Below are 20,457 nucleotides of genomic sequence, written 5' to 3'. Positions count from 1 at the left end.
TAACATCTAGGCTGAATTATGTCTTCAACCGAGCTAAGTTATGTCTGTCCCAGCTAACTTGTGTCTGGCCGAGATAACTGATGTCTGTCCGAGCTAACTTGTGTCTGGCCGAGCTAACTGATGTCTGTCTGAGCTAAGTTGCATCCGATGTCCGAAGTCCGAGATCAGATGTCCGAGGCAAGGCTCCGAGTCAGAGATCAGATGTCCGAGGCAAGATTCCAATGTCCGAGACAAGGGTGTCCGATATATGAGTATCCGATGTATTAGCCTCCACCACTTGGATACTTAAAACAGGTCTTTTATCTTTAGGTATGGACAAGCCCTTTTGAGAATGAATTACTCTCTGGATAAAGGCAGCAAGGTTATCCTTAAACCTCTTAGCTTGAGCTCTAGTGATCGGTCCAGTCTTCATCTGTATCGGATCAGTACCCCAGCGAGTTGTCGGTGGTGCGAGCTCGAGCGGGTTTGCATCAATAAGGTTGACATGTCATATGAGCTTCTTTTTACTTATTTCATGAGATGGAAATTGCATTGAGCCCATCACTGTTAGAAATACAAGAAACTAATGGGAAGAACAAAGCCTTGTGGACGATACTCTTGTATGGTTGAGTTGGCTTTGCTTTTGCTTTTTATGGGTTAAAAGAAAATAAAACTTATTTTGATGGGTCCCATTTGATCCGTAAACATACGTTTGTTATGAGTTCTTTTTTGAGCGTCCAAACCATCTAATACTAATCAGACATTGTACTGCCACAAAATATGGTCGTTTGGCTATTTAGTATGTTTACTAAAACGTGTATTTTTAAAAGTTTAAAAAAAAAAATGTTTCTTTGGTCCTTTTAGTATATAGTTAAGCCCATAACTTGAGTTTCTTTTTTAAAAAGCCTATATTGAACTTATCATCTGGCAAGTTCAGATTACATTTAAAAAATAAATAAAAAATCTTTACTAATTTTGCTTGCAATAGTCGAGACTATATAATATGGAAGTAAATTTACCAATATATATATATATATATAATATACAAGAATAAAAAGTCTGCTCCAACAAATTAAAAATGATTTATTGTAATATAAAAGAGTTTCATTGTATACATAAATAAGTTTAAAGATGAATATGTAGCAAATAAATAAACCTTCTTATTAATAATTCATGTTCTTCATATGGAGAACCAAAGTAAGATATTTATTAGTGCCAATTCAACAAACAAAAACAAACTCCAAGTAAAAATAAAATAAAATTACTGAAAGAACATCACATAAAATTATAGTAAAACCTTCATGGAATAATACCGAACGCAATAATTGAAGTGGGTCGTCCAATAATACCATTGGTTGGGTGCCTTAATGTAGCCCACATGGGTTGAATTCTCTACCTTAGTGAGGGTTTTCAACTCATAAGCAATCCAACACCTCGAACTCTGCTGGTTGTAGAAGTAGCCCAAACACTTGCAATCCTTAGAACACTTGCTCTCACATGCACTTTCCTTGACACAATCACCTTTAGTGAACTTGCTCGGGAACTGATCAACACACACTACTTTATAGTAATGGAAATCGCTTGCTCTGCAAGAGGTCACTTTCTCAGCCTCACAACTTTTGCTCCACCCAATCAACCCATTTGCCAAAGGGCATGCCACACACTGGTTGTCCTCGCACACACCCAAAATGAATCCCTATCGAACAGAGTGAAAGTGACCTCCCATCCACCCCAGCTTATTTTGTCATAGTTAAGTGTAGATCTTAACATTCCCATCAATTCCAAGTCGAAGAAACGAGGCTGTGGCATTGTATTTGGGCCTGGACAAGATTGAAGTTCCTCCACTTGAGGCATCTTTCGATTGGTAAGCAAATCTCAGCTCGTAAGCATAAGCTTCATCTGTTTCTGGTTCGCTTTGGTATTGGACAGATTCCAGAGAGCCCTTTTGGATGCTCAATCTATCTGATGGAAAAAAGTAGAGAAGTGGTCTAGCTGAGTTATTGCTTTTGTAATAAAATGCCAATCCTTTAGGCTCCATTACCAAAAACTGATCTCGAATATACCAATTTTCTTTTTCTTGATCAAAATTTTTCATGTTTGTAACAGTCGGACTTCCATCAAGACCAGAATTATGTTGTTCATCCTTAATCCAATCCTCAAAAGACGAAAATTAATGAATTTATGACCTTTGAGTACAGAAAGAACCTGAGATTTCCAGATGAAATAGTTTCCATCGTCGAGCTTGAGCAAATTGCTTGGAAATGGAGAGATCATCAGGATCGTACTTTACTCCATCATTACGTCGTGCTCTGATACCATGTGACAATTCTTGAACCAAAGATTCGAGAGAAAATTAAGAAAACCTAAGATTATTGAGAGAAAAGCTGAGAAAGTTCCAGAGAAAATAGAGAGAATTTGAGAGAAAATTCACTGTTGTATTATTCAGTTATGTTTGCTTACCGAACCAGCTTCTCAACTAACTACTTATAATGTCTGTTATAACAGCTTTTATACAAGAAACACGTGTAAACAGTAAGTTGTTGAGCTAAGCTGGCATTTTCTACAGCTAAGCCTCACTGCTGAAGTTTTACTGCTGATCTGGCATAAGACCTTTGATTCCAAGAATAGCTTCAACAAATTTTAACAAAAATATATCCTTAAAAAAAAAATTTAAGGAAAAAGTTACATGTACAACATATTATACGCCTATGGTGCCCCGTAATTATGGGCTTGTGTGACCGCACCACATGCACATGCTTAAAGCCAGTCCTAAATGATAGGCACAAAATTATGCGAGAAAAATATAGGGCCCTCGGACACATGTTTTATTTTATGTAGTTGAAATAGTTTATGAATTTAATAGATGATTTGTGGGTTTGGTGGAGATAATTTTACAAACAAATTCTTAATTGTTTGTGAGTTATGTATAACGAAAAGATTCATTGAATTCTTGTAATCGTGTGAATAAAAAAAGAGAAAAAAAAAATAATTCTAAATTTCTAAGCAGACATATGATACTAAAGCAGAATAGATATAAAAATAGAATAATTATTTCATAAATTAAATTATTTCTTTGTTTAGTATATTTTTAATTTCAGAAATATTTATTTCATAAGATTATATAATCTTCCATTTCAAAAAAATAATTATTTTTTTAAAAAATCCAAAATTAGTATTCTTTCATACTTTTTTTTTAAGATAAATATATTTATTATATTTAAATCTAAATTGATTATTCTATAAAAAATTAGTATAGAATAATTATTTTATAGTTATTTATGTATTTATAGTATAGAATAATATGTTAAACATCAAATCTATTTCAATATAATAACCAAACAACGATGATGAGAGTACATTTGTAAAAACAAAAATAGATTTAAAAATTTTGAAAAAGAAAAAATGCATAAATAAAAGGGTGCACTTTATGCCCTTTCAATTGTAATGGAGAAGTGAGGGAAGCAACCCAAGCACATATTATCCATTGTGAATCTTTACAAAACACATAATCCCTAATCAAAAAATTACTTCATTTTATTTTATATTTTATAAGAAATGTGGGAATGAATGGAGGATTTCAATTGATGCATCGTAACTGCTTTAAACTTCAATTCATTCACCATCTAATGATATGATCAGAATGTGATCATAATTGGCTCTGGAAGAACCTTTTCATGACGGTGCTCTAGATCTTTTCTGGCAAAAATTGGAGATTGTTTTAAAGAGAAAGGATAAAAGAGTAGTAGAGGCAATGGACAAAAACAAATAAATAAATAAACGGTGGCAAGCGGCGTTGAAATTAATCCTCTCTGACTCATTAATCTGACGTGTTATATGGTAATGTACATATGTCTTTACTGCCTTCGCATTGAAAAATTTCTCCCATTATTTACAGAGGGTATTATTGGATAATTTTGATTAGTGGAAACAGCAGCCATGGATTTATATGTGTACGATAAAATTTTAACAGGGAACCCAAAAAAATAAAAAAATAAAAAATAATAAAAAAACTGAGATGTATCTGTAATTTACCATATAATTAATGCTTTTTATAAGTCAACTTGGAATTACATCACTGCTACGTTAGTTTGGGCTCTTTTTTTTTTTTTTTTTTTTGGGGGGGGTGGGGGGGGGAAGAGCATCACACGCTACGTTACATACAAGATTTTATTTTTGATCTCCTACTCAAAGACTCAAAGTAAGTTTTAGAAATTCTTGTGTATGTTAGAAGGAACAGACAAAAATTTTGGATAACTTAAGACACGCATAATTTGGACACGAAATTATGACAAGTACCGGGTTTCACTGTTGAAAATAATGGACAAGTTTTTTCTTTGAGGTACGAGCGGTATCCATTTTGTCTCCATATTTCTTATTATAAGAAGGGACACCAAAGTAAAGGGAGTGGATGCACAACTGATGCCTACGCAAAATTTGGAGTATGTCCTTTGTTTTTATGGTAATTAACCGCTTTATCAATTTGTTATAGGCTTGAATTTGAACAGAAAAAGATAAAAAAGTATAATCTTTATCAATTCCATTAAATATATCTTTATTTAAAATATGTTTTTAATGAAGTTAATGGAAGGAAATAAAATTTTATACAACAAATTTACTTATCTTTAAGACTTTTAATATTTTTTGCTTAATAAATTATAGGACAATTTAATACCATTAATAAAGAGCATGAAATTTAAAAACAAGAAAATAAAGAAGAAAAGATCTTTTTCATTCTATATTTCCCTACTATACAAAATCATGTACCTTTTCCTTCTTACTTTTCCTCGATCCCTCCTGTTATATTTCTTCTCCCTATTTTGGCTCATTCTTACGAAGCATCTCTCCTTCATATAGGGGATGGTGGAAAATGGAAACTATTAGATAAACAAATGAAAAATTGCTTCTATTTATGTGTATAAAGCTAATATTCATTTTTTTTTTTTTTTGGGGTTCTAAAATGTAAAACCATTCTTAAATCGGAAGTGTATCAAAAGAATATTTAAATTCTAAAAAGAGCATCATAAATTTAAAAAATAACACATTATAGCAGACATATCTTAGAGACATTGCCCTTAACTTAACATATTAATTTACATAAAAAAGATTAAAACCCCTTTATTTAAATAACCCTAACATTAAGTTTTACGCAAAACAATCAAGGAAAGGATTCAGGAGCTCGCATCAAGTCATGGGATAGGATACACAACAATCTTGCCAATAGCACATTCTGTTTCAAGATGGGCAAATGCCTCCAAAGTCTTGGAAAATGGAAATGGGGTTTTGGGTTCTAGAATTGGCTTTATTTTGCCACTCTCCAGGTAAAGTTTCAGCTTCTCCAAAGTAGTTCCGGTAGAAGTCAGAGTAAAAAAGACAGTTGGTGGAGCTACAGGGTATGCGATTGCCACCACTTTCCCTCCTCCTATCACGACCTTCACTGGTCGTTCACCTTCCCCTGTTTCATTTCCCAATATCATCATCAATATTCAAAATATTATAAACCTTATCTTCTATGGAAACCATAATGAATTATGATCACAATCTTACCAACTGCATCAAAAACGACATCGAATTTTTCAGGAAGCTCCTCATACTTCTCCTTAGTGTAATCAATGGCTAAATCAGCACCCAAGCTCCCTAACAGGTCTAATTTCTTAGTGCTTGTTGTAGCTGCCACTCTAGAAGCTCCAAAAACATGCTTCGCAGCTATAAAATATATTTACATATATATGATCACTAAAAACATATAAAACAGATAAAATACATATATATGGATTAAGAAACAGAGAAAACATATCTATGATCACCTGAATAGCCAGGGTTCCAACTCCGCCGACACCTCCGAGAATAAGAATGGGTTGGCCAGCGGAGAGTTTAGCTATTTCAAAGCATTCATAGTCGATCTCAATGGCCAGAGGAAGGCTAGCAGCTTCCACAAAACTCAGATTGTTGGGTTTCATAGCCAACAATTTCTCTTGAGCCGCTATGTACTTAGCCAAAACTCCGAACTTTTTTGGTTCCACCGTAACATGTTCAGCGACATCCCCATAAACTGTGAAGTCCAGCCACACCACCACTGCACTAACAGTGTGAAGACTGCTCAGCCAACATTGTTGATAATGGTTGCTGCAATTAACACCGAAAAATAATTTGCTCAACAATTGTGGGCACCTGCCAGAAGAAGTTGAAAATGGTGGCCATGCAACCGACTTAGTAAGGTTATAAATAGGCCCGTTGCATGCATATTCAAGCAAAAGCGGTGCAACCTCAATATCACCCAAGTGAGGAGTGTTAAGAGTAGTGTTTAAGTTCCAAAGAGAGCTTGAGAGAAAAGTGAGTAATTCCAGAGAGAATTTGACAGTGTAGAGAGAGGTTCCACGTGAGAATCCTCCACGAGAGAAGTTTTTATTTTTGTATTCTATTTCCAAGAGAGTAATAGAATTAATTTTTATTTTTCTTCTCATATTTCTTCTCTAAAGTGGTCAGAGAACTATAACAAGTGGTATCAGAGCTCCAAGTCGAGAGCTTGGGTTCAAAATTTGAAGAAACAGAGACGTTGTTCTTCAAGTTGGTGTTTCGAAAAGTTGCTCAAATCAATAATTTGAAAATACCAGGTGAAATTACTCGACGAGACGAGAACAACCAAGTTCGTCAGAGAGAAAAGACAATCCTAACGCGCCCTCACATGCCGCCTGAAATTTTCTGCAGCAGATCACGCGCCTCACGCGCTGCATGCGCCGTCTGGAGGTTGAAGAGGACCACGTCAGCAGACACGTCATCACACGCAGCGACGTCATCTGCCACGCGACCGACACATTGTCATCCATGCAATCGCCACATCATTTGCCACATGTTGACACGTCAACACAATTTGCCACGTCATCAGAAGTTTATGAAATTATGAAACAGCCCCTAAATTGTTGAAAATTACAGATTAACCCCTATAGTTTCTGTATTTACAAGTTAACCCATAATTTTTGGAAAATTAAATTTTTGCCCTCAAAAATTCTAGTAATTATATTTTGACCCTGGAAGAGTCAAGTCCACCATTTTCGGCCATTCTGGACGCAACGGTTAACTCCGTTTTGCCAAATTCGGCTCCATTTTTGGTCAAGCCATAATGTCAATGGAAGAATCACCTTCGGGAGCTATGGTTAAGCTCACTGCCACAAATTATACACTTTGGAGACCTCGGATGGAAGATCTCCTCAACTGTAAGGATCTATTTGATCCTATAGAAGCTAAAGGAGAAAACCTCGATTCCCAGCAAAGAAGCAGAATGGAAGAAATTAAACAAGAAAACGATTAGCCAGATCAGGTAATGGATTGACCATAGTGTCTTCCACCATGTAGCAAAGGAAACGGATGCATATGCCCTCTGGACAAAATTGGAGGACATGTACCAGGCCAAGACTACTCAGAACAAAGCCCTGTTGCTTAAGCGATTGGTAAATCTAAAATTACAGGGTGGAACTTCTGTTGCCGAGCATACCAGTGAGTTCTAGAACTTGGTAAATCAACTATCTGCTGTGGATTACCAACTAGGGAATGAGGATCAAGCCCTCCTACTTCTAAGCTCTCTTCCAGACAATGGGGAGACATTGGTAATCTCTCTCAGCAATTCAGCCCCGAATGGCAAACTTACTATGTCTATGGTTAAGGATGCTCTATTTAATGAAGAGGCCAGGAGAAAGGACATTGGCATGGATCAGTCACATGCCCTCATCATAGAGAGAGGAAGATAGCAAAGAGGTAGTCGAGATAGGGGGAGAAGCAGGAGCAAGAGCAGAGGCAGATCTACAGACGGTAAAAAATCATCATATAAGTGCGATCATTGTGGCCTGGAGGGTCACATGAAGAAGAACTGCAGAAAGTTGTTGAGAGAGCAGAGACTCCAAGGTAATCAGCCGAAGAAGGATGGAGAGACACTAGTCACTATTACAGGAGAAGTGGCGCTTTGCTCCACCAAAGAAGAGACATGCCTCCATATATCAACCCAAGATGTTGAGTGGATAATCGATACTGCAGCATCCTACCATGTCACTCCACACAGAAATTTCTTCAAAACGTACAAAGCAGGAGACTTTGGTACGGTAAAGATGGAAAATTCCAGTTTTGCAAAGATTATGGGAACTAGTGATATTTAGGTAAAAATGAATGTTGGTTATACAATCACTTTGAAGGATGTCAGTTATGTTCCGGATCTTCGGCTTAATCTACTTTCGAAAGCAGCCTTAGACAAGCAAGGCTATGATAACTATTTCAGCAAAGGCACATGGAAAATGACGAAAGGTGCCATAGTTGTCATCCGAGGACATATTTGTAGAATGCTGTACAAGACTCATGTGAAGATATGTGCAAATAGCCTCAATATTGCAGAAGGAGAGGCGTCTCAAAATCTGTGGCACCAGAGACTCAGTCATATGAGTGAAAAAGGATTGTCCACGTTGGCAAGGAAGAAGCTTATCACTGTTTGCAAGGATGCTACGCTAGATCCTTGTAGTCACTGCTGTTTGGTAAGCAACATAGAGTCTCATTCAGTTCCTCTACATCGAGAATATCAGAGTTACTTAGTCTGGTGCACTTTAATGTTTGTGGTCCCATGGAGGTGGAATCATTAGGTGACAACAAGTATTTCCTGACCTTCATTGATGATGCTTCTTGGAAGGTATGGGTATATTTCTTAAAAACAAAGGACCAGGTATTAGATTGCTTCAAACTGTTTCATACCATGGTAGAGCGTGAAACAGGAAAGAAGCTAAAATGTCTCCACTCAGATAATGGAGGAGAGTATACTTCCAAGGAGTTCGATGCCTACTGCAGAAGACACGGCATTCGACATGAGAAGACGGTCCCTTGCACCCCACAACATAATGGAATAGCCGAAAGAATGAACCGAACCATTATGGAAAAGGTCAGAAGTATGATCAGTATGGCTAAGCTGCCAAAGCCATTCTGGGGAGAAACTATTCGTGCTGCCTGCTATTTAATCAACAGATCACCGTCAATACCATTGAATTTTGAAATTCTGGAGAAAGTGTGGTTGGGTAAGATTCCCTCCTACTCTGATTTAAGAGTGTTTGGTTGTTTAGCTTATGTACATGTATCCAAGGAGCTGAGACAGAAGCTCGATGCAAGATCTACTCCATGCATCTTTATAGGATATGGAGATGAAGAATTCGGATACAGATTATGGGACCCGAAACCAAAGAAGGTTATTAGAAGCAGGGATGTAGTATTCCATGAAAACCAGACAATGGAAGACATTGAAAATCCCAGAATGTCTCCTAATTGTAGTTCTAGTGCCGAGAATTTTGGTCCTAATCCAGCACCAGCACAAATAGGCACAGAGGATAATGAGGTGCATGAAGATATACCAGAATCAGACCAGGAGGAAGAAGGGGATATTGAGCAGGGGGAGACTCAATCCTCTCAAGCAGCTGCAGGGCCATCACAGCGGTCAGATGATGGTACACCTCGTGAAACCAGTGGTTTACAAGTTCGGAGATCTTAGTGAGGCCGAATTCCATCAAAGAGATTTCCAAAATCCAAGTATGTTCTGCTTACTGAATAGGGGGAGCCAGAGAGTTTCCAGGAAGCTGTTTCTCATCAAGACAAGAAAAAGTGGCTGCAACAATATAAGATGAGATGGAATCCTTGCAGAACAATCATATTTATGAGTTGGTTGAGCTTCCAATAGGAAAGAAGGCACTAAAGAATAAATGGGTGTTCAAGCTCAAGAAAGATGGCAGCGGAAGGGTGGTGAAACACAAAGCCCGATTGGTGGTCAAAGGATTTCTTCAAAAGAAAGGAATTGACTTTGATGAGATTGTTTCACCAGTGGTAAAAATGACTTCAATTAGAGTCATTTTTGGTTTAGTAGCAAGTCTAAACCTAGAGCTTGAACAGATGGATGTGAAGACAGCATTTCTTCATGATGATTTACATAAGGAAATCTAAATGGAGCAGCCAGAAGGATTTGAGGTTTTAGGGAAAGAAAACCTCGTATGCAAGCTGAAGAAGAGCTTGTATGGCCTCAAGCAAGCACCAAGATAATGGTATAAAAAGTTTGACTCGTTTATAGTGAGTCAAGGCTATAAAAGGACTGCAGCAGATCAGTGTGTTTATATTCAAAAATTTTCAGGTGGAAACTTCATTGCACTTTTGCTATATGTGGACGACATATTGATCGTTGGACAAGATGCAATGAAGATTAGTCAGCTGAAGAAAGAATTGTCTAAGTCCTTTGATATGAAAGACTTAGGACCAACTCAACAAATTTTGGGAATGCAAATAATCCGAGATAGGAAGAATAGAAGGTTATGGCTATCTCAAGAGAAGTATGTTGAACGGGTGATAAAAAGATTCAACATGGATAAAGCCAAACCGGTCAGCATTCCACTTGCAAATCATTTCAAGTTGAGCAAGAGATTGTGCCCCTCATCCAAAGAAGAGATAGAGGAGATGGCTTCAGTACTATATTCTTCAGCGGTAGGAAGTCTGATGTATGCAATGGTGTGTACCAAACGAGACATTGCTCACGCAATAGGTGTTGTGAGCAGATTTCTTTCAAATCCTGGAAAAAAACACTGGGAAGCAGTCAAATGGATTTTCAGGTATCTTAAAGGTACATCGAAGCTGTGTTTGTGCTACAGGGGAGGTGATCCAATCTTAGAAGGCTATACAGATGCAGATATGGCCAGAGACCCTGATAATAGAAAGTCTACATCAGGTTATCTCTACACTTTTGCGGGGGGAGCTGTGTCATGACAGTCAAGATTGCATAAGTGTGTTGCTTTATCCACTACTGAAGCAGAGTACATTGCCGCAGCGGAAGCGGATAAGGAAATATTGTGGTTAAAGCGTTTTCTCACGGAATTGGGCATCAAGCAAGAAGACTACAAGATACATTGTGATAACCAAAGTGCCATGGATTTGTGCAAAAACTCAATGTATCATTCCCGTACAAAGCACATTTGATATCCGCTATCATTGGATACGCGAAGTAATAGATCAACAGTTGCTGAAACTGATGAAGATCAACACAAAGGAGAATCCAGCAGACATGTTAACAAAAGTTGTTGCTCAAGAAAAGGAGAAGCTATACAGAGACATAGCTTGAATGGATGGCAGATGACCATCAGTTTTTAAATGCGGCTGGAGAGGGAGAATTGTGAAGTCCAGCCGCACCACCACTGCACCGACAGTGTGAAGACTGCTCAGCCACTATTGTTGACAATGGTTGCTGCAATTAACATCGAAAAATAATTTGCTCAACAATTGTGGGCACCTGTCAAAAGAAGTTGAAAATGGTGGCCATGCAACCGACTTAGTAATGTTATAAATAGGCCCGTTGCATGCATATTCAAGCAAAAGCGGTGCAACCTCAATAACACCCAAGTGAGGAGTGTTGAGAGTAGTGTTTAAGTTCCAAAGAGAGCTTGAGAGAAAAGTGAGCAATTCCAAAGAAAATTTGACAGTGTAGAGAGAGGTTCCACGTAAGAATCCTTCACGAGAGAAGTTTTTATTTTTGTATTATATTTCCAAGAGAGTAATAGAATTAATTTTTATTTTTCTTCTCATATTTCTTCTCTAAAGTGGTCAGAGAACCACAACATAAACCTCATCACCAACCTTGAATTTCTTCACTTAGCTTCCCACCTTTACCACCACTCTAGCTACATCAGTTCCTGGAACGATCTGCCAAAAACAAATAGATGACAATCAGATAATGATATAAAATAAATAAATTTCCCCTGTTTTTCTTAAAGATGTAAATAGATAAACCCAGATAACGATTGACTAGAAAGAAGAAGATAAGCTTATGGTTACAGGTGGAGGAGGGTTAAGTTCTTTGCTCAGTCCACGTATCTTCTTGTAATCAACTGGATTAAGAGCAGCTGCAACAACTTTGATCAGCACCTCATCTACTTTTATTTCAAGAACTGTGAATCTTTCATCAAACTTCAACACATCGGAGGTTTTCCCGTAATCTGAGTAGACCCAAGCCTTGTTTACAGAGGCTGCAACCATGGATACTATGCAAGTAGGAACAACTTTTCTTGAGAGCACAACATAAGATTAAAGCGATGCGTCTCTTTTATAGGAATTATCAATTAAAGTTAATACACATATTGAAATTTACACAAATTTGGTTGTGCATCTGGACACATTTTCGGATGACGTTGTCCGATTATTAACATAAAGAAAAAAAAATGATGAGGTTCATCCAATGCAGGTATTAATGTTGTCAAAGCCGTAGCAAATCTTTTTTTTTTTTTTTTGTTATTTTAATGAGGGCAACATGAATTTGGCTCGAGAACCCATCATAAATTACCACCCTACTTTCATTCGCTGCTACAGTGTTATTGGCCTGGGTATTATTAAATATAAATATATATATATATATATATATATATATAATATTCCAATTTCTTTCTCCATACTTTATTTGCTCTTAAGTTTAATTATGGGTTTGATGTGAATATTTTCATAAGCAAAGTCTAAAGTGTTACAAATGGGAGGAGATTTTCACCCAAACCAAAATTCTTACTTGTTGTTGTTGTTCTTTTAGGTTATTTGTATAGGTGGTCTTACATCTGAGTATTGAAGAAATTTTTTAGCACGCAATGTGTACACGGCTTGAAAGCTTACTTGGTACACATACCCATTCAAGTAATGTGTATTGTTAGTAACATATCATATTGATGAATCAGAGAGCATTTTACGTCGTATCCCAAAGTCTCTCGCTTCTTCTCTTCTCAGTTCGTCTCTATTCCTCTGCTTTGGACATCTAAATCTATCACCATTTCCGTCTTTTCTTCTCCTTATTAGATATCCATCCAAACAACGGTGACAAAAATGCATTTGGAAAAACAGAAACAGATTTAAAAATCTTGAAAAAGATGCAGAAATAAAGGGGTGCACTTTATGATGCCCTTTCAATTGCAATGGAGAAGTGTGGGAAGCAACCCAAGCACATAATATCCATTGCGAATCTTCATAAATCGCATAATCCCTAGTCAAAAAATCACTTCATTTTATTTGATTTTTTTTATAAGAAACCGGGAATAAATGGAGGATTTCAATTGATGCATCTAACTGCTCTACACTTCGATTTACTCACCATCTAATGACATGATCAGAATCTGATCATAATTCGCTCTGGAAGAACCTTTTCTTGATGGTGCTCTTGAGCTTGTCCGGCAAAAATTGGATATTGTTTCAAACATAAAAGAAAGAGAGTAGTAGAGAGCAACAGACAAAAAAATATATAAAGAAAAAAGAAATAAACGGTGGCAAGCCAGCTTGAGATCGTCTCTTACTCATTAATCTGAGGTGTTATACAGTAATGTTCACATGGCTTTACCTGATTGTGTATGTGTATCAAATAAGCTTCGACGCTGCGTACGTACCGAAAAATTTCTCCCAATATTCGCTTTATTTACAAAGGGTCTTATTGGATAATTTGGATTGGTGGAAGTAGCAGGCATAGGCATGGGTTATATATATATATATATATATATATATGTATGTATGTATGTATGTGTTACGAAATTGGGAGAAAAACAAATGGCAACAGAAACAAAGAAATCGAAGAACAAACACACAATTAACGTGGAAACCCTTGACGAGAAAAACCACGGGCAGGGAGAAGCAAATCCAATATCGAAATATTTGTACAAGGTGAGCCAAATTTCGAGATACCCTAAAAACCCCAATAACGGCCGAACAAAAAATACAGAAATATATATAGTACAGAAGAAACCCTATCGGCCCGAGACCTCCGCTTCCACCACAGAGCCCCAAATTTTTCTCCAAAATTTAGTTTCACCAAATGGGTCGCACCACGAGCTTTTCGGGTCGGGTCAACAAGAATTCGGGTCACAAACTCTAACAGTATGTATGTTGTCTGAGAAAATTAAAACAGGGAACCAAAAAAATAAAAAATACATTGAGATGTGACTGTAATCTAGAGCATTCACAATGGCATGTTATTTTGGCAATGCTAGCTGTAAAAAAGCGCACAAGTTGCATATTTTATTACTCCAATAGGAATGGTAAGATTTATTAATAATATTTTTGTGCCAAATTTAACATTAAAATTGCAATTAAATTTGCAAGTGGATTTCACAATTAAAAGGTCGATGGGATTCATATATTTATTGAATTAAATTTATTTTTAACTAATTAAAATAATATTCTAATTAATTAATTAATTAAATTTATTTTCTTTTTATTTTTTGGCTTACTATAAGAAGGAGTTTTTCTAATTGTTTTTTAAAGGATATAAGAACCCTTTGTTTTGTTTGTCTGTTATTGTATTTTATTTTTTTACATATTTATAATTTGGGTATTGAAAATTTGAGTCTAATATTAAGGAAAAACAATTACTTTAATATAGAACTGATCGTCATACCTATAATCGAAAGATTGTAGATTCAAAACATCAAAATAAAAAGAAAATTATTATAACTGATAAAAAAAAAAAATTTTGGACTGACCCCTAGAGCAAGTACAAGGAATATTTTTGATAGAGTATAAATGTGGAAGAAATGAGATGGGAAAAGAAGGATGAATGAACCTATCATTTGGCATGAGCTAGAAGAAGGGACACCAAAGTAAAGGGAGTGGATGCACAATAGACAAGCTGGTTCTGGGATTTTGAGGGCTTAGGCGAATTTATAGGTTAGCTTTTTTATTATTATTCAAAATAAATAATGAGTACAATAAATAAAAATATTTTTTTGTTAAATTATAAGTATTCAAAATTTCATGCTATAATGGTAATAATTTTAAAAGTTCACTTAAAAAATTATTTTAAAAAAAAAAGAAAGAGAAAACACTAACATCTTCATACTGGCGCTACCTAAATGGAAATTTTTCATTTGTAAACAGTGGATTGTGGAGTGGAGTGGCACACGTGTTAAAAAACAACACCATTTTTGCAATTAATACTAAATATTATATTTGATAGAAAATGGAAGATGATGGAAAGATTTAAAAGATAAAAAAACTGAAAGGATAAGAGTTTTATAGAGATTTATGCGTTGTATATATCCAAGTTTGTGGAAGATGATGGAAAGATTTAAAAGATTAAAAAACTGAAAGGATAAGAGTTTTATAGAGATTTATGCGTGTTTGATAGAGATTTATGAGTTGTATATATCCCAAAAAACAAACTTGAATTACATCAAAATTATAGCTTCATTGAAAGAAAAGGTAATTTATGATTTTAAATTTTTAAAAAATTACAATATTATTTATAGATATTAATTGCTTATTAATAATAAAACGTGAAACTTGAAAACGTAAAATAATGAAAGAGAAGCCCTTCTTTTATCATTATTTTTACAAGACATTTAATATTTCAACTTTTAAAACTATTTTAAACATTATTTACAAAAAAGTTAAAAAAAATATTCAAATATATATGTCATGAGGAATAGAGGAGAGAGACCCTAATCAAGAAGGGTGTCATTCCACATCAGCTCCATGATTAAAGCTGACATTGACAACTGTTATCATTGCAAATTTAAAATATGTTCTTGGTGAAATTGAAGGAAGGAAATAAAATTTTATAAGACAAATTTACTTATTTTTATGACTTATCGTTTTTTTATTAACAAATTAGAGGACAATTTAATATCATTAATAAAGAGGAGGAAATTAAAAAAAAAAAAAAATTCTTTTTCCTTCTATTTTACCCCACTATACCAAATCATGTATCTTTTGCTTCTCACTTTTCCTCGATCCCTCCTTTTATACTTCTTCTCCCTATTTTGTCCCATTCTTATGAAGCATCTCTCCTTCATGTAGGAGTTGGTGGAAAATGGAAACAAATTAAAAATTGCTTGTATATATATCTATAAAATCTAATCTTCATCTTCTTTTTCTTTTTTTCTTTTTTAATAAAATGTAAAACCATTATTAAATCTGTAGTGTATCAAAAGAATATTTGAATTCTAAAAAGAGCATCATAAATTGAAAAAATAACACATTGTTTTATAGCAGACATTTATTAGAGACATTGACCTTAACATATTAATTTACATATAAAAGATTAAAACCCCTTTATTTAAATAAGCATAGCAAGAAGATTTACACATAGCAATCAAGGAAAGGATTCAGGGCTAGCATCAAGTCATGGGATAGGATACACGACAATCTTGCCAATAGCACGTCTAGTTTCAAGGTGGGCAAAGGCCTCCAAAGTCTTTGAAAATGGAAATGGGGTTTTGGGATCGAGAATTGGCTTTATTTTGCCACTCTCCAGGTAAGGTTTCAGCTTCTCTAAAATAGTTCCAGTTGAAGTCAGAATAAAATATTCAGCTGCTGGAGCCACAGGGTGTTGGATTGACACCACTTTTCCCCCTCTTTTCACTGCCTTCACTGGTCGTCCATCTTCCCCTGTTTCATTTCCAAATATCATCATCAATATTCCAAATATTATAAACCTCATCTTCTATGGAAACCGCAATGAATTATGATCACAATCTCACCAACTGCATCAAAAACGACATCGAATTTCTCAGGAAGCTCCTCATACTTCTCCTTAGTGTAATCAATGGCCAAATCAGCACCCAAGCTCCTTAACAGGTCTAGTTTCTTAGTGCTTGCTGTAGCTGCCACTCTGGATGCTCCAAAAACATGCTTCGCAAGCTATATGATCACTAAAACCATATAAAACAGAGAAAATACATATATATGGATTAAGAAACAGAGAAAACATATCTATGATCACCTGAATAGCCAGGGTTCCAACTCCGCCGGCACCTCCGAGAATAAGAATGGATTGGCCAGCGGAGAGTTGAGCTATTTCAAAGCCTTCATAGACGGTCTCAATGGCCAGAGGAAGGCTAGCAGCTTCCACAAAACTCAGATTGTTGGGTTTCAGAGCCAACACTTTCTCTTGAGCCGCTGTGTACTCAGCCAAAGTTCCGAACTTTTTTGGTTCCTCCTTAATCTTTTCAGCGATATCCCCATAAACCTCATCACCAACCTTGAATTTCTTAACTTGGCTTCCCACCTTTACCACCACTCCAGCTACATCTAATCCTGGAACGATCTGCCAAAAACAAATACACGATCATCCGAAAATGATATAAAATAAATAAATTTCTCCTGTTTTTCTTAAAGACGTAAATAGATAAACCCGGATAGTGATTGACTAGAAAGAAGAAGATAAGCTCACAGGTAGAGGCGGGTGATATTCTTTGAACACTCCACGCATCTTCTTGCAGTCAACTGGATTAAGAGCAGCTGCAACAACCTTGATCAGCACCTCATCTTCCTTTATTTCAGGAACTGGGAAACTTTCATGAAACTTCAACACATCGGAGGTTTTTCCATAATCCGAGTAGATCCAAGCCTTATTTACAGAGGGAATGCTTTCGCCGGAAGCAGCAGCAGCCATGGACGCTATGTAAAGTAGGAAAAGCTTTCTTGATAGCACACCAAAAGGAGCAAAAATTGGAAACTCCTGGAACCTCGCGGTCCCATTCACAAAATAAAAATATATTATCAATAATAATAGTAATTACCATGTTGGATCTACATGTAAGGCCCTTATATTTTTGTGTAAGGGATGAGAACCGCAAGATCCCAGACCATGTGATTTTTGGCTTATCAAGAGGTTGGCATGTGTCTCCTTGTAGGAAGTGACTACTAAGTTAAGCACATTTTGAATTTACAAAAATTGGGTTATGCATCTGGACTCATTTTCAGATGATGTTCGCCACGTACAGTCCTGTATTGTGTATTACTGCATGTCTTTCACTGCTACCCTGCTGCTGACCTGTGGATCGTTAATCACCTCACCTTTTCGGTTTCATTCTCTGTAGTTTATTGGCTTGGAAGATGAGTTATGGGTTTAATGGAAATAATTTTATCAACAAAGTCTAAAGCGTTCCAATTCTTGTAAATAGTTTTTATCTTATGGAAGAGCATGTATTAGAGGTTTATTTTATTTTATTTTATCTCGTCAAGGATGAACCTATTGCTGCCAATTAGTCGTCTGTCACCTATAGTCGATCAAAAAATTTTGTCGAGGATCTGGATAAGAGATTTTCTATTGTTATAGATATATTCTGATATATTGTTTTTCAGAACAATTTTGTGTTTTTTCATTACTTAGTTAAATGTTACAATTAGAAAGTATATTTAATTAACTACAGTCAGCTAAGTATATTCAGTTGATTTTATAGTATTATTGTTGTTACAATTGATGATCACCTCTTGGTATTTCTCCAAAATACCCAACACTTGCAAGAAAAGTAACAGGGATTGAACTAGGACTAGCCATGGAATGACATCATGTTAAATTACCATTTTATTAAAACTTTGAACTTAAAAGAAGTGCATATTAAGAAATTTAACTACAGGAAATTTAGCAGAAGTTATAATTTAATCATATTCCTTCAAATTCGAAATAAGATCTAACCATTCCGAGGGAAACCTTAAAGGTACAAGGGTTTTTGACATTTTTCCTAGTCATGATCATGGGATAGGGTACACAACTATCTTTCCAATAGCTCTGGAAGTTTCAAGATAGGAAAGTGCCTCCACAGTCTTTGAAAATGGAAAAGGAGTTTTGGGATCAAGCACTGGCTTCACCTTTCCACTTGCCAAGTAAGGCTTCAGCTTTTCCAAAAAAGTTCCGGTTGAAGTCACAATAAATAATTCAGTGGGTGGAGCTATAGGAAACCATATCGAAACTATTTTCCCACCTTCTTTCGCTGCCTTCACAGGTCGCTCACCTTCCCCTGTTTCATTTTTCCAAAACATCATCACCATTGTTTGTTTTGTCAATGATAAACGACAATCATGAATTGGATTATAATCTTACCAACCGCATCGAATACGACATCAAATTTCTCAGGAAGCTCCTCATATTTCTCTTTAGTGTAATCAATGGCCAAATCAGCACCTAAGCTCCTCAACAAGTCTAGTTTGGTGGTGCTTGCTGTTGCTGCCACTCTGGATGCTCCAAAAACATGCTTAGCCAGCTGCATCACATTTATGATTATGTAGACAATATTATGGAAAACACAGAAAACATATGTATTAAGAAACAGAGTATACTTTTATTTTAAAAAAATAAAATAAAATAAAACCTGAATAGCCAAGGTTCCAACTCCGCCGGCACCTCCAAGAATGAGAACAGATTTACCAGCAGAGAGTTGAGCTCGTTCAAAGCCTTCATAAGCTGTCTCGATAGCAAGAGGAATGCTAGCAGCTTCTACAAAACTCAGATTGTTGGGTTTCAAAGCCAATACTTTCTCTTGAACCGCCGTGTATTCAGCCAAAGTTCCGAACTGCTTGGGTTCGTCCAAAGCTTTCTCAGCGATATCTCCATAGACTTCATCACCAACCTTGAATTTGTTCACTTTGCTTCCTACCTTTACCACTACCCCAGCAACATCGTGTCCTGGAACAACCTGCCAAATACCCATAAAAAAATAATTAATTAAAACAAATTTTAAAAAAAAAAATGACTCTTAGAAAAAGAAAAATGGCTCACAGGGAAAGGAGTGTCTTTATCTTTGAAGGAACCAAGCATCCTCTTGAAATCAACTGGGTTAACTGAAGCTGCGACAACCTTGATCAGCACCTCATCTTCCTTCACTTGTGGAACTGGGAAATTTTCATCCAACTTCAACACGTCTGATGATTTTCCATACTCTTGATAGATCCAAGCCTTGTGTACTGAGGGTATTATTGGTTCAGCCATGAATGGATTCGGAAGAAGGACAAACCTTTTACAGAGAGGTTAGATACCCAGCTAAGTCAAGATGAATCATATCCGTCTCTTTGTCCTCCTTTTTATAAAATCAACGCCTTTTGCTTGTCATTTTTAATTTTTACCTAACTATCATTATTATTATTATTTTAATAAAAATGGTGAGTAATATGTCATCATCAGATCAACGGCTCTGGGCCGGCGCCGGCGTTTTTTAATATTATAGTTAAAATATCCATCAAATAATATTTTAATATTTAAATAGTTTAATTTTTTAATATATTGATTTCGTTTTTTTCATATTTAGATTATTATATAAGTAATGTTAATCAATAATTCAATATATGTTATTTTATAAATAAATTTAATAAATATTTAAATATTTATAATGATATGTAAAATTATAATTGGCTTGTATAAATTTAAACATTGTACTTTTTTATTTTTTATTAACCTCTTTCATTCATTTAAAAACACAAATATAAAATAAATAATAATAATTCATAGTCTAAATTTGGTGATTCTTTAATAATAAGTTTATCAAGACCATCTTTTGAAGATTGTATTGACTTTGCAATTTTTTTTAATTTTCATATCCAGGTAATTGTTTTCAAAAATAAATTTTAACTTTTACGCCAAAAAAAAAAACAAAAAAAAACAAATAATAAGAAAACAAAATAAAACAAATATAAGAGAAAATAAAGAAGATCGAAAAAATAAAACTTGATTTATGGTAAAAC

At 35.5% G+C, this 20,457-nt stretch overlaps 3 protein-coding genes and 1 pseudogene across 3 annotated transcripts; all 4 read right to left on the bottom strand.

Annotated features, from left to right (window-relative positions):
- Positions 1–1,124: 1,124 nt before the first annotated feature.
- LOC107415365 (EP1-like glycoprotein 4) lies at positions 1,125–2,402 on the bottom strand (annotated as a pseudogene).
- Positions 2,403–5,165: 2,763 nt separating this feature from the next.
- LOC132803598 (2-methylene-furan-3-one reductase-like) lies at positions 5,166–12,009 on the bottom strand. The gene is made up of 6 exons (XM_060816838.1): positions 11,809–12,009; positions 11,638–11,676; positions 9,544–9,632; positions 5,784–6,102; positions 5,524–5,674; positions 5,166–5,431 (listed from the first exon to the last, which is right to left on the bottom strand). Exons 1-6 carry the CDS (start codon positions 12,007–12,009, stop codon positions 5,166–5,168), a joined length of 1,065 nt encoding a protein of 354 aa, XP_060672821.1.
- A 3,951-nt stretch (positions 12,010–15,960) lies between these two features.
- On the bottom strand, positions 15,961–17,591 carry LOC107415405 (2-methylene-furan-3-one reductase). Its single transcript, XM_016023726.4, has 4 exons — positions 17,171–17,591; positions 16,721–17,044; positions 16,479–16,638; positions 15,961–16,386 (listed from the first exon to the last, which is right to left on the bottom strand). The coding sequence occupies exons 1-4, from the start codon at positions 17,390–17,392 to the stop codon at positions 16,121–16,123; spliced, it is 972 nt and encodes a 323-aa protein (XP_015879212.3). The 5' UTR covers positions 17,393–17,591; the 3' UTR covers positions 15,961–16,120.
- Positions 17,592–18,292: 701 nt separating this feature from the next.
- LOC107415400 (2-methylene-furan-3-one reductase) lies at positions 18,293–19,796 on the bottom strand. The gene is made up of 4 exons (XM_016023719.4): positions 19,499–19,796; positions 19,092–19,415; positions 18,824–18,983; positions 18,293–18,740 (listed from the first exon to the last, which is right to left on the bottom strand). The coding sequence occupies exons 1-4, from the start codon at positions 19,706–19,708 to the stop codon at positions 18,475–18,477; spliced, it is 960 nt and encodes a 319-aa protein (XP_015879205.1). The 5' UTR covers positions 19,709–19,796; the 3' UTR covers positions 18,293–18,474.
- Positions 19,797–20,457: the final 661 nt, after the last annotated feature.

Source organism: Ziziphus jujuba, chromosome 4 (assembly GCF_031755915.1).
Source record: "Ziziphus jujuba cultivar Dongzao chromosome 4, ASM3175591v1".
In the NCBI taxonomy this organism is placed as follows: domain Eukaryota; kingdom Viridiplantae; phylum Streptophyta; class Magnoliopsida; order Rosales; family Rhamnaceae; genus Ziziphus; species Ziziphus jujuba.
The sequence above is the reverse complement of the archived record's forward strand: the minus strand, read 5'-3'. Positions and strand labels throughout refer to the sequence as shown.